This window comes from Eurypyga helias, unplaced genomic scaffold, assembly GCF_000690775.1.
Source record: "Eurypyga helias isolate BGI_N326 unplaced genomic scaffold, ASM69077v1 scaffold11857, whole genome shotgun sequence".
NCBI lineage: Eukaryota > Metazoa > Chordata > Aves > Eurypygiformes > Eurypygidae > Eurypyga > Eurypyga helias.
The window spans coordinates 24,146-42,274 of NW_010259837.1; the positions used below are offsets into that span (position 1 = coordinate 24,146).

The 18,129-nt window shown below is 36.2% G+C and overlaps 1 protein-coding gene across 1 annotated transcript in view; it reads right to left on the reverse strand.

The window, feature by feature from the left end:
- VWA3B (von Willebrand factor A domain containing 3B) overlaps positions 1-18,129 on the reverse strand; it is a gene marked incomplete at its 3' end in the record, with an annotated part of 64,141 nt that overhangs the window by 22,865 nt on the left and 23,147 nt on the right. Inside the window, 11 exon segments of the mRNA XM_010154787.1 lie at positions 571-727; positions 849-888; positions 1,815-1,979; positions 2,624-2,802; positions 4,341-4,468; positions 6,234-6,416; positions 8,244-8,342; positions 12,117-12,248; positions 13,578-13,716; positions 15,663-15,817; positions 16,468-16,661. Coding sequence (XP_010153089.1) covers positions 571-727; positions 849-888; positions 1,815-1,979; positions 2,624-2,802; positions 4,341-4,468; positions 6,234-6,416; positions 8,244-8,342; positions 12,117-12,248; positions 13,578-13,716; positions 15,663-15,817; positions 16,468-16,661 — 1,571 coding nt within the window.

Genomic DNA, 18,129 nt, shown 5'->3' on the forward strand with positions numbered 1-18,129 from the left:
CAACTTGCCAAAAAATGGCTTTCCTTTAAATAGAATGTGAATTAGTGCTTCATGATACACAATTCATTGTGTATTTTGCACGCCCAGAACCTCACAACTGTCTGCACCTGTCAATATTAAGTATTAATTACTGAATTCCAATACTTTTCAAAAGGTCTGGCAGACAAATGTAAATCTTGAGAATGTACAAATCCACAAACTGTACACCTGCACAGTTTCCCAGATGTCATTATGGACCTAGAATACATACTCTAGTGAATTAATACGTATCAGTAGAGGCTGTGGTGCTCAAGAAATTGCTGAACACCTGATGGCTGCACACTGCCATCAACTGGTAACTGTGAAAGAAAAATATATAGCTCTAAAACTCAAGGGTAAAGTCTGCAAGAAATACTACTCGCTATCAGTTTTATCTTCTTACTGCTACATGAGTGAACAATTAGTGCACATCAACCACCTACAATGAACACTAGAGAATGCAATTATGATATTTATAGAAATTAATTAAAAAATCCTTTTGAAAACAGTACCAAGTTTTATGTTTGCTTTGAAATAGCATAAGAGTTTTACCTCATCAAATACTTTAGAAACCACATGCTTGTCCAGAACTGGTATGTATTTGGTACTATGAGGGACAGCTGTAGGAGCTAAGGCATCCATGACGGTGAGTCGCCTGGCAACCAAGCCATGAGTCTTTAACCAAAGAGCTGAAGACATATCTAGAGAACTAGAAAAAAAGGAACTGTAAGATGCAGCACAAGGTAGAAATACATCTGAGAAGTTTGAAATGGCTGAAGAAAAATATAAGCTATAATTTTTGTGATGTATCTATATATGCACCCACATACCTTTTAGATATCCTTTCCACAGCCTTCTGCACTTTCAGATCTAAGATAAAACATTTTCATTTCATTATCTCACAGTTTATGTGCACACAAAAGCATACATAAATAAGCTGACATATAATAGCATCATTTTTTTATTTGAGTCTACTAGTAATGTCACAAAGACTACACAATAATGTCTATTTCAATGGCTAAACTAATGAGAATTATGTTTCCTGTGTTTTTTGGTGCTTGATCAATACTAACAGTGTTACTATATGCTCGATGAGCCCTAATTCATCAATGAGGAAATTTATAAAATAGTTGGAGAATAACTTTTTTTTTAATTGAACTTTGTATGCATTTATTTCTTATAACCCAAAAAGAAAGATTAACCAGTTTATTCCCCAATTCAAGATATGATGCCACGTACTATCACTAATGAGATGGCCAGGAGTGGTTAATTTAAGACATACCACTATGACAATCTGTAAAAAAGGTATATAAAGAACTAAAAATAAGATGCTGAAATGTAAAAAAGTCAAACATCTTTAAGTATCATACGTGAAATTTTAGAACAACTTAGAGGACCTATCATAAAGTTTAGTTGTATAAATTACTGAGAGAAATTAAAACTATCTGGATCTATATCCAGGACCCATTAGAAAGACTCTGTCTCTACATATGTGTCTGTCCCAGAGAGCATGTTTTTATTCCATTGATAAGAAGCCACTGTGATATCCCTTTAGCAGTCTAAGACATAGCTGTATCACAGCTGCTGCGTACTGTGAACATAACTAAGGTGGTGTAAACTGAAAAGCTTGGGCACTGGCAGCAGTGCAGCCACTGCTGGAAGGACCTGGTTACAAGACCCTCCCAACTGCCCAGCTCTCTGCTGCCTTCTGGTCCTTTGCACTTCAGGTCTGTCTCATTTGCCACCAATGAGGCACTATCAGTTACAAACAGCAGGAGAAATATCAGCTGCCCCACGCAGAGCTTCCAGTTCTGTCAACTTGCCTTTGAAAATGGTTGTACATTTCGTACTCTTTTTGACAGAAAACCTCTTTTTTTCAGGAGATATTCCTTCCTCTGGGCTTGCATCCCTAGATTTCACACTGTGGCTCAGGATTCGCAGCAGACTCGTCTTTGTTTGCTCTGTAGGTGTCGAAAGGGAAAGAAAAGAAGAGCTTACTGCTCAAATAGGTGCCTAGGATTTTTCAGTTCCTCTTTGGTATGCAGTCCCAATTTTTAAAGGACTGCCTACACAAGATCTCAAAGACAAAATTAGTTCATCACTAATCTGTACTTTGTACTTTCCTGAAGATGAAGACTTCTTTCTCATCAGCCAGCTAAACTTGGTTTCAGACTTCAAATAGAAATGTATTTTTACAGGTGCAGTAGGGAGAAATGTAAGTGTAAGTAATGCTGTAACTAGTGCAACATAGATCAGCTCTTCATTCTCACCAGTGTTTTACTTACTTAAAAATAAATAAAGGTTTCATATCTACTATTAAAAGACTGCTTCCAGAGATCCTAAAACATTCTGTCCAAATGGTTAATTGTTCATCACAGAGCATGTGATGAAGCATAAATGAGCAGATATTTGTCTGTCTGTTTGGGTCAAATGAGTAAGATATCTGAAACGTAAAAGTGAAGAGAAGTTAGAATTTCAGAAAGATGGTTATTTAAATCACCAAAGGCTTCATTTGTTCCTACAAAGAGGGATGCTTTTTGCTATTTTCAACCTAAACTTTTCAAGTGAGTAACTAAATTGCACTAACAACTAGAGTTCATTTTACCTGCATATAATGCTTTCTTCCTTCGGGCTGGACTGTCAGCCGTGGTTTGCCAGGTTTGCTGATGTGGTGTGGGTTCTGGCTCTTCTGAAGCACAGCACAGCCTACTGCAAAGAGTACTACTACTCAGCTCTTCGACATGTTCCGTTACAGAAGACACAGTATGTGTCTGCTTGTGATGACTACTTGTATGTGACAAAAAAAAAGAAACAAGCAAAAAATTACTTCAAACATGTATCACTGGTTTAAAAACCACTGAACTGAACTCTTCTGGTAATTTAAATACTCATTTCAAATGCTTCCTACAGTGCAAAATAATTTATTATCCTAGTCTGCATTTCAAAGGCAAGTTAAAATATTCTCTGCTTTTTAAACTGTCTAAAAGTCGTTTCTTAGTCTATTTAAATGGTGTTTGTACTTTTAAGGCAACACCCTTGTATGTTTTTCATAAGCTGAGAATGTTCTGTAATGGCCACTTTGCATCCTGGGGGAAAGAGTAAACCTACCATCAGCAATTAAAATTAAACACACACACACATTATACATATATATACACACATTACACACACATTATACTTATATATATAAGCACATATATATGTAACTGACACACACGTATATAACTACCTCCCAGCATTAATTTAAAAAAAAAAAAAAAGCAAATTCTGAAATAAACATTTACCTATGTTTTGACACTGGGCATCCAATCTGGCCTTTCAGACATATGAAATTGTTCCATGGGACCCTCCACTTTTAATTTATCTTACTTTATTTTTAATATCTTTATTTCAACATACTGTTTTTAATAGATTTCTGGCTTAAAAATCTAGGGTTTTTTTTGCTTTTGTACTATTTCTGCACAGATCAATAAGGCACCAGGCAAGCTATTCTTTTATTAAGGCAGTGCTCCCATAGAGGTTGCAAGTCATTTCATGTTTGAAGCTAAGCCTGTGTGTGTTCTCCAAACAGAAGCTCAGTATAATCAGATATGCAGAAAAATTCCACAGTGGTTCAGGAGCCTGCCTTCAGTATGCTGTGGAAGGACCTCTTTTTGACCATTCTTGGCACCATGAAATTTTCAACAGGCTTTTCAACTAATGCTGAACATGAAACTATTTTTAATGAAGAAATTAATTGTCTTCTCATAAGAAGCAAGGATAAATATGTCATGAACATAAGCACACATTGTAAAATCAAAAACGTGAAAAGAAGTAAGCTGAATTTCATTCATGGTGTTTGCCATCTTTTAAACAAACACATCTGTATGTAATTTATGTTTCTATCAGATTATCCCAATGAGTGGCAATTTAGTCATGAAGTACCAAGTCAGCTGTACCAAACAGAACAGTGATTTTTCATTAATTCTCTAGGTCAGAGGGAACTACTTTACCATGTGCTGGAGACAGAAAATTATTTTCACCTCTTTTCTTTAACTATTCCTAATATTTTGAAACTATTGAGATACTTAAGATAATTTTGTTGCTGTATCAGCGTCACAGTATTAGTGTGTTTTTTCACATTTTTCCATTACTGTAATTCTTAAAAAAACAAACAGACAAACAAACAAACCCCCCACCCCCCAAAAAAAACTCCAACCAACCACCTTTCTTTTTAAAACCAGAGAATTTCAAAGGTTAAAAACTCAAGACAATGAAAAAGGTGACATGGAACAGATATAGCTCCTATCTCGTATTAACATAATAGCAGTATGAGGACATACTTATTCTCTGGATCATTTTCTCCATTATAGCAATCCATCATCAGACATTCATCATAAAAGGTCTTCACTTTCTCTAGGTCTCTTTCTCCTTGTTCAATCTCTCTTTTCAAAAGATGAATGTCTTTTTTCTAACAAAAAGAAGATCAGATGTTTTACTACAATTACTCCTAAACATGTTTCGCTTACGAACTGAAACTATATAAGCTCTGATAATAATTTTGAATAATGACTCAGTTAGGACAGCTGTACAACTTTGTATACTTTTTCAGGTAGTCTCTCTATTTTCTAAATTAAAGTTTGTTTTGTTTTCTCTATATATGAACAAGCTTACAGAAAGCAAGATAAAAATGTGCTTGGCAATACAACCTTTCAAATTATTCTTCCTTTTTAGGAAAAGGATAAGCATTCCCTAACAAGCCACTTACCCCTTGAGATACAAACAGTCATATTTCTGAATAAAGCAAAGATGTCAGTAGGTTCATAGAGTCATAGAATCACAGACTGGTTTGGGTTGGAAGGGACCTAAAAGATCATCTAGTCCCACCCCCCCTGCCATGGGCAGGGACACCTTCCACTAGACCAGGTTGCTCAAAGCCTCATCCAGCCTGGCCTTGAACACTTCCAGGGACGGGGCATCCACAGCTTCTCTGGGCAACCTGTTCCAGTGCCTCAACACCCTCTCCATGAAGAACTCCTTCCTGATGTCCAATCTCAACCTCCCCACTTCCAATTTAAACCTGTTCCCCTCAAGCAAAATAAATAAGTAAATAAATAAAATACAATATATGCACATTACAACTGTTGTCCTGTCATTCTACAGATCACAGCTGTACCAGATACTGTCCTTGGAAAATGGGAAGTAAAAACCATACTCTTGAAGAAAACATTGGAATTGACTGGGAATCATTTGGACTACAGGAGGAAACAGGAAGGAAATTCCAAAGATGATCCCTGTACAACTCCCACAGGGCCAGAAACATAGAGATGAACAACACATCTCTGGCCCTCATCATTCCAACATGCACAATCTCACACATTCCACATCATCAGAATCACGAAAATTGCCCAGTACACTCTCCGATATCTTTCAGGAGTATTTTCAAATCTTCCTTCTAAGCAGTGTCTGCAAAATTCTAAATTTCCTGTTACTGTCTTGTTCCTGGTTGATCTCATGTTCCACTACCATCTTTTCTAAAATTTGTGGAACTAATTAACTGAGTGTTAACTTTAATTAAAAAACCAAGAATATGCATTAAATGGACGTTTGTGTTATTCAGAAATTTCCTATTGGGGGTTGTTAGATTAAGCTGCTTAAGTCACAATAGATAGGTCACTGCTACCCCAGTAATTTTACTCATTAGAGATCTCTCCCCAGTGGCGATTGCAGAGGAAACCTTTAGCAAAATTCATTCATTCATCATCCTTCCTATACAGCTCTACATTAGCAGGATACAAAGCATAGCTTCGTTTTAAACACTACTTTATTTCTGGGACAGCAGAGATCACGAGTTTCTTCCAGAGCTAAATTTGGTCTGTATGTTTTTTGGGGATTGGTTTTCAGGTTTGGATTTTTGGGTTTGGGTTGGGTTTTTTTTGTTGGGTTTTTGGGGTTTTTTTTGGTTGGTTGGTTGGGTTTTGGTGGTTTGTTTTTGGTTTTTTTTTTGACAGCAGCTCTACAAATGTACTTTGCATAACATTTGGGCTTTTTTGTTGCGGTCTCATAAAATTTCATAAGCAAAAAATGTCACACTCATTGCTTTCACATAATTACAAATCTGACTAGGGTTAACCCTTTTTTTTGAATAACCTATTATAATATGAAATCACAATAATGTGAGCCCTGTGGTTCCTTCAAAAGCATGAAGAAATAGACATTTATTTTCAGATACTCACAACAATAAACTCTGCAGCATCAGGAGCAGTCAAATAAATGTCGTAATAATGAAATCGTCCCTCTGTTTCAGTGGATAGTTCATACAAAAATTTATTAGCTTCTACATCATCACAGTTGAAGGATACCGTATGGATGGGAACTTTACGATGAAGATGAACTTGAGCCAATATTATCTGGGGGGGCTGAAAATAAAAAAAAAATTATTAAACATGTGGCATCTAGTAATGTATTTATCAAAATATGTTGAATTTGTAAGAATTTATTCAGTCATACTGTTGCATAGAGACAGATATATATCAGTTAAAAGCATACATTTTCTATGGATTGCTATTTCCTAATTATATAAAATTAACTAATTTAAAACTGAATTTGAAACACTGATAATGCATTAATGATACTCCAATAAAATAAAATGTAAATTATAATATAATCAGTACTCTTTGTTTCTGAAGTCTTAAAGGAAATTACTAAAGTATAGGAAATTAAACTACTACATTGCTGTAGAGTATCACAGGATGTGTATAACTGAATATTTTTGGATGTATATGACCATTGATACATTTATTAAGCTAAATTAGTTCAATGACAATATTCATTCATCAATACCAGTAAACAAAATCAAGGCTGAGAAAATAGGAAAGCTAGTGATCCTCCTCCAATAAAGATATAAAAATTAGAGGAGAAAGTAAAAGATCTACCATGTTTAAAAATGTTGAAAGATCTGGTAGGAAGAAATTATTGACTCTGTTCTCTAATTTCTGATAACACTTTGGTTGTTCAAGATACTGTCATAAATCTTGATAAATGTTGCTTTTTCCTGATATTTGCAATATAGTTGTTTCTTGCACATTAATAGTCAAAAGCAATCTTGGTCATTTCCCCCTTTTCATCTGAAAAAGTGTAATATAAATCATAAAAGGCATTATTAACTAGGTAAAATGAAGAATCTGAATAAATGTGCATTGAGCAAAATTATTCTTTAATAGAATATTAATATATTCTCCTAGCTAGCAATGGTGTGAAAAAATGCAAATATTTTAATCATTTTTAAGATAAGTTTTAATGAGTGATAGCCAGTAACAATCAGCTTGTCTTTAGAAAATATCAAAGATTAAAATTAAAAGTAAAAGCAATATTAAAAAGTGATGCATACATACCCACCCTACCTTGTGAGTCACTTTCTTTTTATTAAGAAAAACAGAACAAAAGGTGGGCCTTTAGCATTTTTCTTCCTTATCAACGTACAGAGAGATTCTTTCTGCAAGTTTATAATGCTTTCTGAATCCTAGGTTTGTTGAATATGCTTCAGTAATTGATTTCATGTGACCTTCAGCTTAGCTATTTACTCAAGTAAAAAGTCAGGATTTTTACTGAATATCTACTATTACAACCAAACTAAATTTTCAAGGACAAATAAAGTATTTTCTAAATGCCATTCTCAGCATAAGGGCTGATTTTCACTGTGGAGAGTGAAATATCAAATATTTGATATGTTCTTTGGGGAAAAATGTTGAAGACAAGCTTGGGTTTGTTGGTTTTCTTTTAATTTTGCTATTAATAATTTTCTTCTTAGGTTTTCAAGCCATCACGCAATATTGCAGGGTTTTAATATTTAAAACCAATCATATCATGGGACCATCATAATTTTTTATATTTTTAATTCATGATATATTTGTACTAAGCTAGAGGGAAGTTTTATTTAACACAAATCCTAATCTTGATAGTAACATAAAGCATTACTGTTTAATCCATTCCCAGATCCTTTAAACAACTCAAGAGAAATGTCATGAGTTATCATGTACCAAACACTGGACTGTGAGTGGAGAGTTCTAACCAAAATCCCTTCACAAACAGACATTTCTCAGGCACAATTTTTTGATATTATGACAACCTCTGAGAGACTCAGCTCTGCAGGTATGGTATTCATCTCATATATTTTCCTCAGCCTTCTGACACTATCGTTGTAGCACTACACTACTGTGTTGCCTGTTTCCTCATTTCAGAATTACCTGGTCAGGTCTCCCATCAGTCAAGAGGTAAATAGCTTGAGTGTCAGTATCAGCAAGAGCAATCTGGAGGGCTTTGAGCGTATTTGTGGAACTTCCAGCCTAAGAAACCAAAAAGAAAAAGACAGGGAAACAGCTATAAATACTAACTGTTCTTTGACTCTGTTCTTAATAGTGACAGTGTACTCATTCAAGGGATACTTGAACTGAAATGAGTAATAAAACTGTGAAAATACTTATGTCAAACAGCTAGAAAACTCAAGCAAGTATCAAAGTAGCATAAATTGGTACAAAATTGGTATTCAGTGCTTATGCAAACACACATAAGCAGAATGCTGGCAATGGAAATGTGAGCTGTAGACGCACAAGCAATCACTAAAAGACTATAAAAAGATTGGAAGATGTACGATAAAAGATAGGTTCTATTCTATTTTCCCACTGCTGCTTCTGATTGCCAACTCTTAACACTCCCTTGAAATATATATTTTACTTAATCAAATAATTCAAGAAGTCCACTAAAGATTTGTAAAATTTTATTTCTCAAAAATAATTAAAGAACTTCACGGTTTTCTGAACTATTTTTTCAGACTACCTCACATCTACCCCGTCAGCACATCAATGCAAACATCATTTCTTTTGCATAAAAATTAGCCATAACAATGAAAAATACACAGTAAAGCAATAATATCCCCCCTAAAATTCATATTTGAGTAATACTAGCTCTTTTCCTGTGTCATCCACATACTTAGTGATCATGATCTGTCTTTGTTCTTTTTAGATTAAATGCAATTCTAAACTCAGCAAAATGCTTTTCATGGCTTATAAGAACCTAAAAATTACAGTTTATGTCTTCAGATTTCCAGCTTTCAAACATTCAGTGTAAAATTTTCCAAATTTAAGGCAAAAGTAAGGTTTTATCAGAATGGAAAAGTGTTTAATGAAGTCTTAGTCTTAGTTTTTAAATGGATCCAAAGTAAAATCCCTGAAAAGATATGAGTCTGGTCTATGCTAGTATAACACCTGAGTACCACTCTGGAGGGCAGCCAGGATAGTAATGGTGTGAGAAGAGATTCAGGATCAACATGTATAATGCATTACAGAAGGTAAATATAAACCACTAACATTGACCCATACATACAAAAACATGATAAAAGACAGCATTATTTCTTCAGCCCTGCTCATTGTGTTAAATCTTCATTCAGTCCATCCCTCCAGCAAGCAGTTCTATTAGAAACGGCATAGTAAGCAAATCAGGTGAAATGGAATAGGAGGTACACCCTGAGAGTGGCTCTGAACGGCTGCGTAAGAATGTATGGGCCAGGCAGCAAGATAGCTCAGATGGTAGTTTATAATCCTATCTTCTAATTCACAACCAGTCCTTACCAGTACCCATTCATAAGACGTAACTAGCCGAAACCATTCTCTTTGTGTTAAATATATTTAATATTCCTAACGTTTTAGTAAGGAACGTTACTAAACTTTACTCCTTATTATATGTAAATTGGCCATTCTGGCTCTTTTCAATAATGGTACCTAGTTTTGATCTGATTTGAAACAAAACAACTTCTTCCACTATATCATGGGAAAATAATGTGGATGCTGATGATGTGAGGGAAATAACTATGTATCTCTGCAAGTTTTGATTGGGATAGTTAATTTTCTTCACAGCAGCCAGTATGAGGCTGTTCTGGACTTGTACTGAGAAGGCTGATAACACGCAGATGGTTTTAGTACAAGACTAAGTTTTGTATTTGTGGTGAGAAGAATATTGACAACATACTAATGTTTTGTAATTGTTGCCAAGCAGTGCTCACATTAAGTTAAGGACTTTACCAGTTTCTCATACTGCACCTATGTTCCCAGCTTCTTCTCTACAATTAGCTGGGAGGAGACACAGCCAGGACAGCTGACCCAAACTGACCAAAGGGATGTTTCATGCCATAAAACATCATGCTCAGTATTTAAGTTGGGGGCAGCCGGTCAGGAGAGATTTCTCTCTCTGGCTCTCACTGCTTGGAGACTGGCTGGGCATTGGTCAGCGGGTGGTGAGAGGTTGTATCACTTTTGCTATTGATGATTGCTTTTTCATTACAAATTATTATCATTTGTAGTAGTTGTTGTAGTATTATCCTTATTTTATTTCATTTATTTTTAATTACTAACCTGTTCTTATCTCAGTCTACAAGTTTTTTTACCTTTTCCTTCAATTGCTTCCACCTTCCCACTGGGGGAGGTAAGCAAGTGGCTGTGTGGTGCTTAGTTGCTGACTGGGGTTAAACCACAACAGTACCTTACATAGAAGTTGTTAATTTTAGATTTCTCAGTTGTTACAAATGAACACTGTTTTTATCAGTGTTTAAACAAAGTGGACATGCTTCAACTACATGGCATAATCACCCCCAAGATTTTAAATGTTATGATCTCTAAGGGATTCTTAAGGAACAGTTAGTTAGTTTTTACAGCCCAGCTTCCTTATGCAACATCCTGGGACCACAATGTATGAAATGAGATCAAAAGATCTACTCTGATTAATATTCCAGAGCAATCTTCTATTCATTTCAGCTTCACTGTAAAGCCAGCTTCCTGATCTCAGACTTACGCATGCACTGCTTTAAACAGACTAAAAGATCATCAGCAGATGTCATCTCCGAAAAAAAAAAAGACTGCTCTTGCAGCATTCTCTGTACCATTTCAGATATCTAGATCTGAACTTAGAAGGAAATTTGTAATCAACAATTCACAACTTCATGAATAATAATGAAAAAGGCCATTCTCAAATGCATATACAAGATGGTATTGAATTAGTGTAGTTCAAAGTATTATCAAACTTGCATGATGCTGTACCACACGTATGGCTTTAACAGAGCCAACTTTTCAAGTCTCAAAGAAGGCAGTAAAAGTAAATTTACTAACCTCAGTTGTAAGTATTCACCAACTACTCAGTGAGGCCACATGAATACTTTATTTTCTCCATGTGTTTGTCTGTTAGCATTTTCTGAGAACACCACGTTATTTATCCTGCTTTGTAGTCTCAGCGACACTATGTAGCTTCTCCAATTCCCTCATCCCCAGGAATTTCATGATCAAGTCTTGAGAAAAGCCATCATAAGGCTGAGGAGTTTTATTACATAAACTTTTTTTAATGTTAGAAAACATAACATGGGATATATCTGTGCTGTTGTATGAATGACTTTCAGTCCTGTATTCATAACATTGCTGTCTACATTTGACACATTAACTGGTCCTAAAGCTAATGACAGGTACAATCAGCCTGATGACTGACTGTGACTGACTACAAGCATTTCTACTCTGTTTCAAGGCAAAAGCCTCAGATTTTGACCACTGTCGGAGAAAGAATATTGGGTAGACAGACAGATGTTTGGTCTGAGTGTAGTTGCACTCACATTCCTATGAAAGCTGAAGTCAGCTGTCTTTACACAACAAAAAGGGACTAGAAACGCTCCTCCAGCTCGCTGGCAGCAGTTCCCTGTATCACCACTGAGCTGTGCGTCTGCCAGCGACAGCCCTCATCTGTGCAGCAGCCCTGCAGCAAGAGTGGCAAATTTAGACACAGGGTCTGAGCACTGTCACGGTTCCTACAGCAATCAAATTGGCCAATGTTTGCATTGTGGCTACTAAAGATAGCAGGCTGCGAGTTGAATTAATATGGTCTTATAAACAGGTACACTGATAAAAAATTATTATACCTGTCACAGGTAATACGTTGTACTCACATCTGCTCAAGTCTATACATCATCCGTATTTTACTCAAGTGAAATATATAGTCAATGCAAAAATACCCCAGCCATACAGAAAGGGAAAACACAAATACAACTTTGTATAAACACGCTTTGTGATAATTAGTTTCCATGTTACCTCAAGCCCTTTTATCCAAAGCCAAGCATCTTGCAAATTTTCCTCATTAACTTCAGCAAGTTTCTCTTGCCATGCCACTGCTTGGGCACTAAATTTCACAAAGTTAAATCTCTTTTTGTGTCTCAATTGTTCCTGAAAAAGACAGCATCTGAATTTTACTCAGTGTTAAAAGAAAGAATACTTGTACCTTGAAATACTATTTTTTTAAAAATTAATGTATACTTGATTATAAGGTTACAATAAATTATGATAAGATTCATTTATGGTATAGAGAGACATAAAGAGACAGAGAAAATTGTTGCCTGCATTTATTGCTTACTAGAACTTCCCAATCTAAGTCTCCATTTACTCATATTTCTCAAACTATTTGAACAGCAAATGTCTAGGAGGGCAAGAAGAAGACAAAACTGGGTGTGAACAGTGGTATAAGGAAGAGATTATGACTGCTTACCAAAGGAAATCAAAATCAGAATCAAAGAAAGACAGCATTTAGAGGAAGAGAATCAAACATACAGCACTGACAAGGGGAACTAGGACAGCAAGAGAGAATTAAGTTAAGAATTTGCTGAAGTTGCTTTTGGACAGAGGCTATAAGGAGTGAAAGATTTGTGCAAGCTAGTCAGACTTTCAGACCCTGGAATCTCTGCCTCCCTTTCATCACCATTTCTGTGCAGCTGCCTGTTAAACCTCCTGTATCTAATCACTTTCTAGTGTTGATCTGTCTAGAGTGCCACATCATACTAAGTCCTATCACTTATGCACTTAGCTCAGAAACCTCTCTGTTATAGTTTTAAATTTTCTAGCCCTACTAATGATTGCTATCAATGCCAGACTGATGGTATTTTTATTTGTCTGCTACTCTTCTCAGGTCTAAAAAAGTTAAGATTAATCATGTTTTAACAGCACTTGTTTCTCTCAAATATTAACATAAACTTAGGTGACATCACTGTAGATTTCTAAAACCAGGTGAGACAAATCCTGTCTTAAGTGTGTGTCCCAGTAATCGCTGCTTTTGAGGTACTTCTGCACTTTGCAAGTCCCTTTGCAAAGTTCTGAGTCACTGTAAGATGCAAGCAAATTCAAAACATTCTACACACACTATTGAAAGAGTATGAAAGTGAATCTAGAACACACATTACAAATCACAACATGCTGGTGGAATTGGATGACACTGCTTAGAAATGAAAAAGAAAATGCCAAAAGGTGCTTCATTACTTAGGTTTTTTGTTTGTTTGTTTGGGTTTTTTTAACTACTTAAGCCTTTTTAATTTTGACTATTTCCTCAATTTTTTTCAAATACCTGTACAAATGAAAAAAAAGAGTGCATTAAAGAAAAATCAAAATACTTTTATAAATCTGCTTTATATAATTTGAAAAAACAAATTAGAGTAACAGCCATCCAGAAAAGATCTGCCTACTCTAAAATGTTCCTCAGTCTTCAGAATCATCACTTTACCACACCTGTATGAGCTGAAATATTTTCTCCTTCACCAGTGGCAGCTTGTCCTTCATAGACTGGGATGTATCAATAAGAACATAGACATCATCTTCAAACACATTCCCAAAGAGCCCTCTGCTTCCTTGTTGAAGCCACTTAATCCTGGGGAAGGTAAGGAAAAAATCAAAACCTGGTCTGTAAGATATTTTGAGCTTTGCATATCAGAATCTAACAGGAGGGACCTTGTAATCACTGCTCTACTCATTCTATTTCCCTAAGCACCTGTTACTGGTCACTGTCAGGAGCCATATATTGACCTTGATGTACCAATCCTCTGCCACTATAGAACAGCACAAAGCATTTTTATTTCCTAATTTCAGTAGGAGACAGACAAAACAGACAAAGCAATAGAGTTCCCTTATAAGGTCAGTTATCAGGTGGTTTGAGCTGGGAAATTCCAGCTTAGTTTTACATTTTAAACAGAATCTGAGGATGCCTACCAGTTAAATATGTGCATACATACTTCTGTGTACAAGAACATTTCCTCAGTAATGGATGCAGCAGGTCCAAATCTTATTTCCCTTGAGAGTCATAAACGACTTGTCTGCTCTGAAACAGAGACATTTAACAGGCGGAATATAATGGCCCTGGGAAAAATATGACTCATCTCCACAGAGGTTTAAAAAAATGATATCATGGAAACTTAAAGGATCCTATTATATGTGCTACTGATAGCTATTTTGCCATTAGTTATTCCCTCCAAAGTGTTTGATGAGGTCTAGCAAGACTTTTTAACCATGAGATGAACCATTCAAAACAGCAAACCCATAATCTTGACCTGTATTTCAAAAATATAAACCCGCCAAAACCCTTGACCTCAAATCTTCTTTCCACAGTATGTTAATGTTATCCTAAATACAGCAAGATGAAGATAAACTAAAAGGAATAACAAAACTCTGTTTGACCTTGCTAAATGTAATCAGGCTGTTATACTTCTTGTAAAGAAGCAGCAATAAAATGTAAGTTCACATCCTGCTTTTTTTCAGTGAGATCTCTCATTGTCCTAATTTACATTAGGCAATATTTACTCTTTCTCTTGGTTCAACAATATCCATTTTCAAAATTTCCTTCTTCTCCTAATGTAGGTATAAAGGCTTCATATAAAACCTTTTCTTCTATTTAAGAGCATCTTTGGGACAGACGAATCAGACCCTCTGATTGCCTATTTTTTCATAGATCATAAAATAATATGATCATAGCATGGTTTAGGATGAAAGGGACCTTGAAGAACATCTAGTTCCACCCCCCCTGCCATGGGCAGGGACACCTTCCACTAGTCCAGGTTGCTCAAAGCCTCATCCAGCCTGGCCTTGAACACTTCCAGGGATGGGGCATCCACGGCTTCTCTGGGCAACCTGTTCCAGTGCTTCACCACCCTCTCCGGGAAGAATTTCTTCCTGATGTCCAATCTAAACCTCCCCACTTTCAGTTTAAACCCGTTACCCCTTGTCCTGTCACTACAGACCTTTGTAAAAGTCCTTCTCCAGCATTCTAGATGTCCTACAAAATCTAAGACTGTATCTGTATGGCAGCAGCAAAGTAAACTAGGGAGCTAGCTTTATCACTGAATTTCTGATCATAAGCATTACTTCATAGCTCACGCTCTGACTCAGATCTAGACTGTTCAAACTTGTCTTCAACACAAAATTGCAAAAGGTACCATTATCAGTATAGGCACAAGCCAAGGTATCACAAGAGATCCTAGGTACACAGGATGAATGTTTAGCAAGTTTCACTGATGATTCTGCAAGTTCTCTGCCACCTTCTGTCCCAGTGATTTTTGGCACTTTCAGCAGTGTTTCGATAATTTGCAGACTGACTTTCACATTTGGGTTCCAGAAGGAGAACAAAAGATAAAACTGTTCATCAGTTTTCTTTTATGGATACTAAGAAATCCTACACAGAAGATTCTGATCTAAAATGGATTTCTGCTTAGTACAGCTACTGGCAGTTTACCAACCACTTCAGCTCATTATGACAGTAAATGTCAAACATTTCAACACCAATATAAAACCATACAAATGGATTTTATGTGACAGAACACTAACCTTTCTTCCAATTGTCTGAGAGCCATCCTCATTTTCTCTTCATATTGCTTATACTTCCCTTTACTAACGTATACATGAACTACAGATCCATCTTTCCAGCAGGTATGTACAAACTTGTCACAGTATTTTGCATGAATTACCTTCCTCTTTGTCTCCTACAGCCAAGAAAAATAGTTTTCATGTTCCAAAACACATTATTTTGCAGTGCCTTTAATATTTGGCAAGCAAACTTAAAAGGTGCATGCTTGTTGCACATGAACAGGTGCAGAAATAAACACAGGACAGGGTTGTCACAGAATTTGCTCCTAGCAAAAGTCAATAGAAACAGATTTTATTCATGTAGCTAGCAAGAACATAAGTTTATCAAACAGGTAATGGTAAAGCTTGAGAAAAACAAATAGGAGACAAATTAATCCAAATCTGTTTAAGGATCTGCAAACACTGGAGCAGCTGAGACCAACACTTCATCTACGGAAAAATAAAGATGACAAGCAATCTTTGCCCTACCTCACATAAAGACATAGAAAAAGAAGGCATTGCTTAAGCCAGCCCTGCTTCTCCCTTGCAGATTATATATGTGGACCAGGAAGGAGTCCTTGAAAGGGTCATTTTCAAATAGCCCTTTGAAACAATCTTATTTATGACCATCTTTTTCCCATTCCACTAATAAGCTGGTTTTAACAAAAAACAGAGAACAACAGACCATACACTTTATCATAAATTCAGCTCTCAGTCAAGTTTCCAAGGTTTAAAAGAAAAAAATAATCACCTTACAGGACACTGAGCGAAAATGACCAATACTCACAGCATCAGTTTGTGAAGATTCATCCTCTGGCTTAGTTTTTATGTCAACAATGCCATCTGCATGGCGAAAAGTACAATCGGCAAGCGCATCATACAGTGTGAGCTTCTGAGCCTTCAAGCCATACTTCTGCAACCACTTCTCGGAAGACAAATATTGGTCAGATGTGCACTTTTTTAGTGGATGATCAGCTTTGGCTGCCGATAAAGAAAATATTTTAAAATTTTAAAAAATTCTATAACATGATTCATTTTGGATAAAGTATTTTCAGAAACAGGCTACAATGCTGTGGTCAAAATTTTCAGACTTGTTCTGCTTCGCTGACAGCTTTGGAGTGAGAGAATATTTCTGACTGATTTTTAATAATCTCCACTTAGGTTGTGGGTTTGGGTTCTTCTTGCTTATCAGGCATTTCTTTGGAGCAAATTCCTTTGTAAATGGAACAAACCCATCAGAAGACAGAGAGCAAAGAAGATAAATGACTAGAAGATCAACATAGAAGGGGGATAGTCTTAGTAGTATGAAGGTTGACTTAACCTGCATATTGGCTGAATTACAAAATGCCAGAAAAGATTCATGCATAAGATATCCAACTTCAAGGAGAATCATTTGAGAAAATGAAACAAGAGAAGATATCGTTGAAAATAAAGTTGAGAATATGGACTAGCATTGTCATTGGTCTTTTTCTGAGAAAGCCATTTAAAGTAAAAGGCAAACTACAACATCTTTGGAAGAGATTTTACTGTGTTTCTCTGCAATATTGCATTTTTATAGGCTGAATATTGCATGTATCTCAAGTCACAGATCACTTGTGTACCATATTGACATTTTCTCTAGTTCTACACTCTCCTTTACACGTTTTTAATTGATACTGAAAGAAACAGCATATTTTTTGTCTGATCTGGTATGACTGTTCTCATGTTTACCCTTTTATGTCACGTTGTCTTAGAAATTTCCTAAGGACCATCATAAGGTTGGGCACTGCACATCTCTGGATATTGGTAACAGGACACAGGGCTCCACACTCACTCATCACTAGCTCAGTAAACCACACCTAAACCAAATGGCTCAGCAGTGGGTCTCATAGCAGGGTGAATTTATTTTGTCACACTTCAGTTTTGGTGGACATAGGTGGTATAAATGTCTACTCTGATTAGATGCAGATACAGTGACAAGAGTACTGAGATCCTGAACCTATAAACAAACCTATGGAAACATCCACGGCCTTAACAAACACAGAGATCGTCCAACTTCAGGGCAGGTGCAGGGTCGGAGCCTGTTCATAGGGAAACTTGCTTTCCAAATGCTTATAGTCCTTGTAACAGCCAGGGTGGCAAGTGTCACTAATGCACTCACATAATTTTTAAAAGAAAACTGTTGTTTTCTTTCTTCCTTATGCTTTTGGTAAAAGGTCATGCCCCTGTTCAAGTAATCAGTGCATTATCTGGAGAGTCAGCTGAAATTTTGCGTCTTTTTCTCTGTTTCTTCTCCTGAAGAACATTGCAGTCTTCAGAACTAACTAACATTTTGCAGCAGAGCATTTTAAAGAGATCAGGAAGGCAAAACCAAGAAGAAATGCAGGCAAACAAAAAGACTGTAGTTATTTGGATCAATGGGCAACAGTCAAATAATGCTGAAGAACTGGCAAATCACACTGTAATTTAA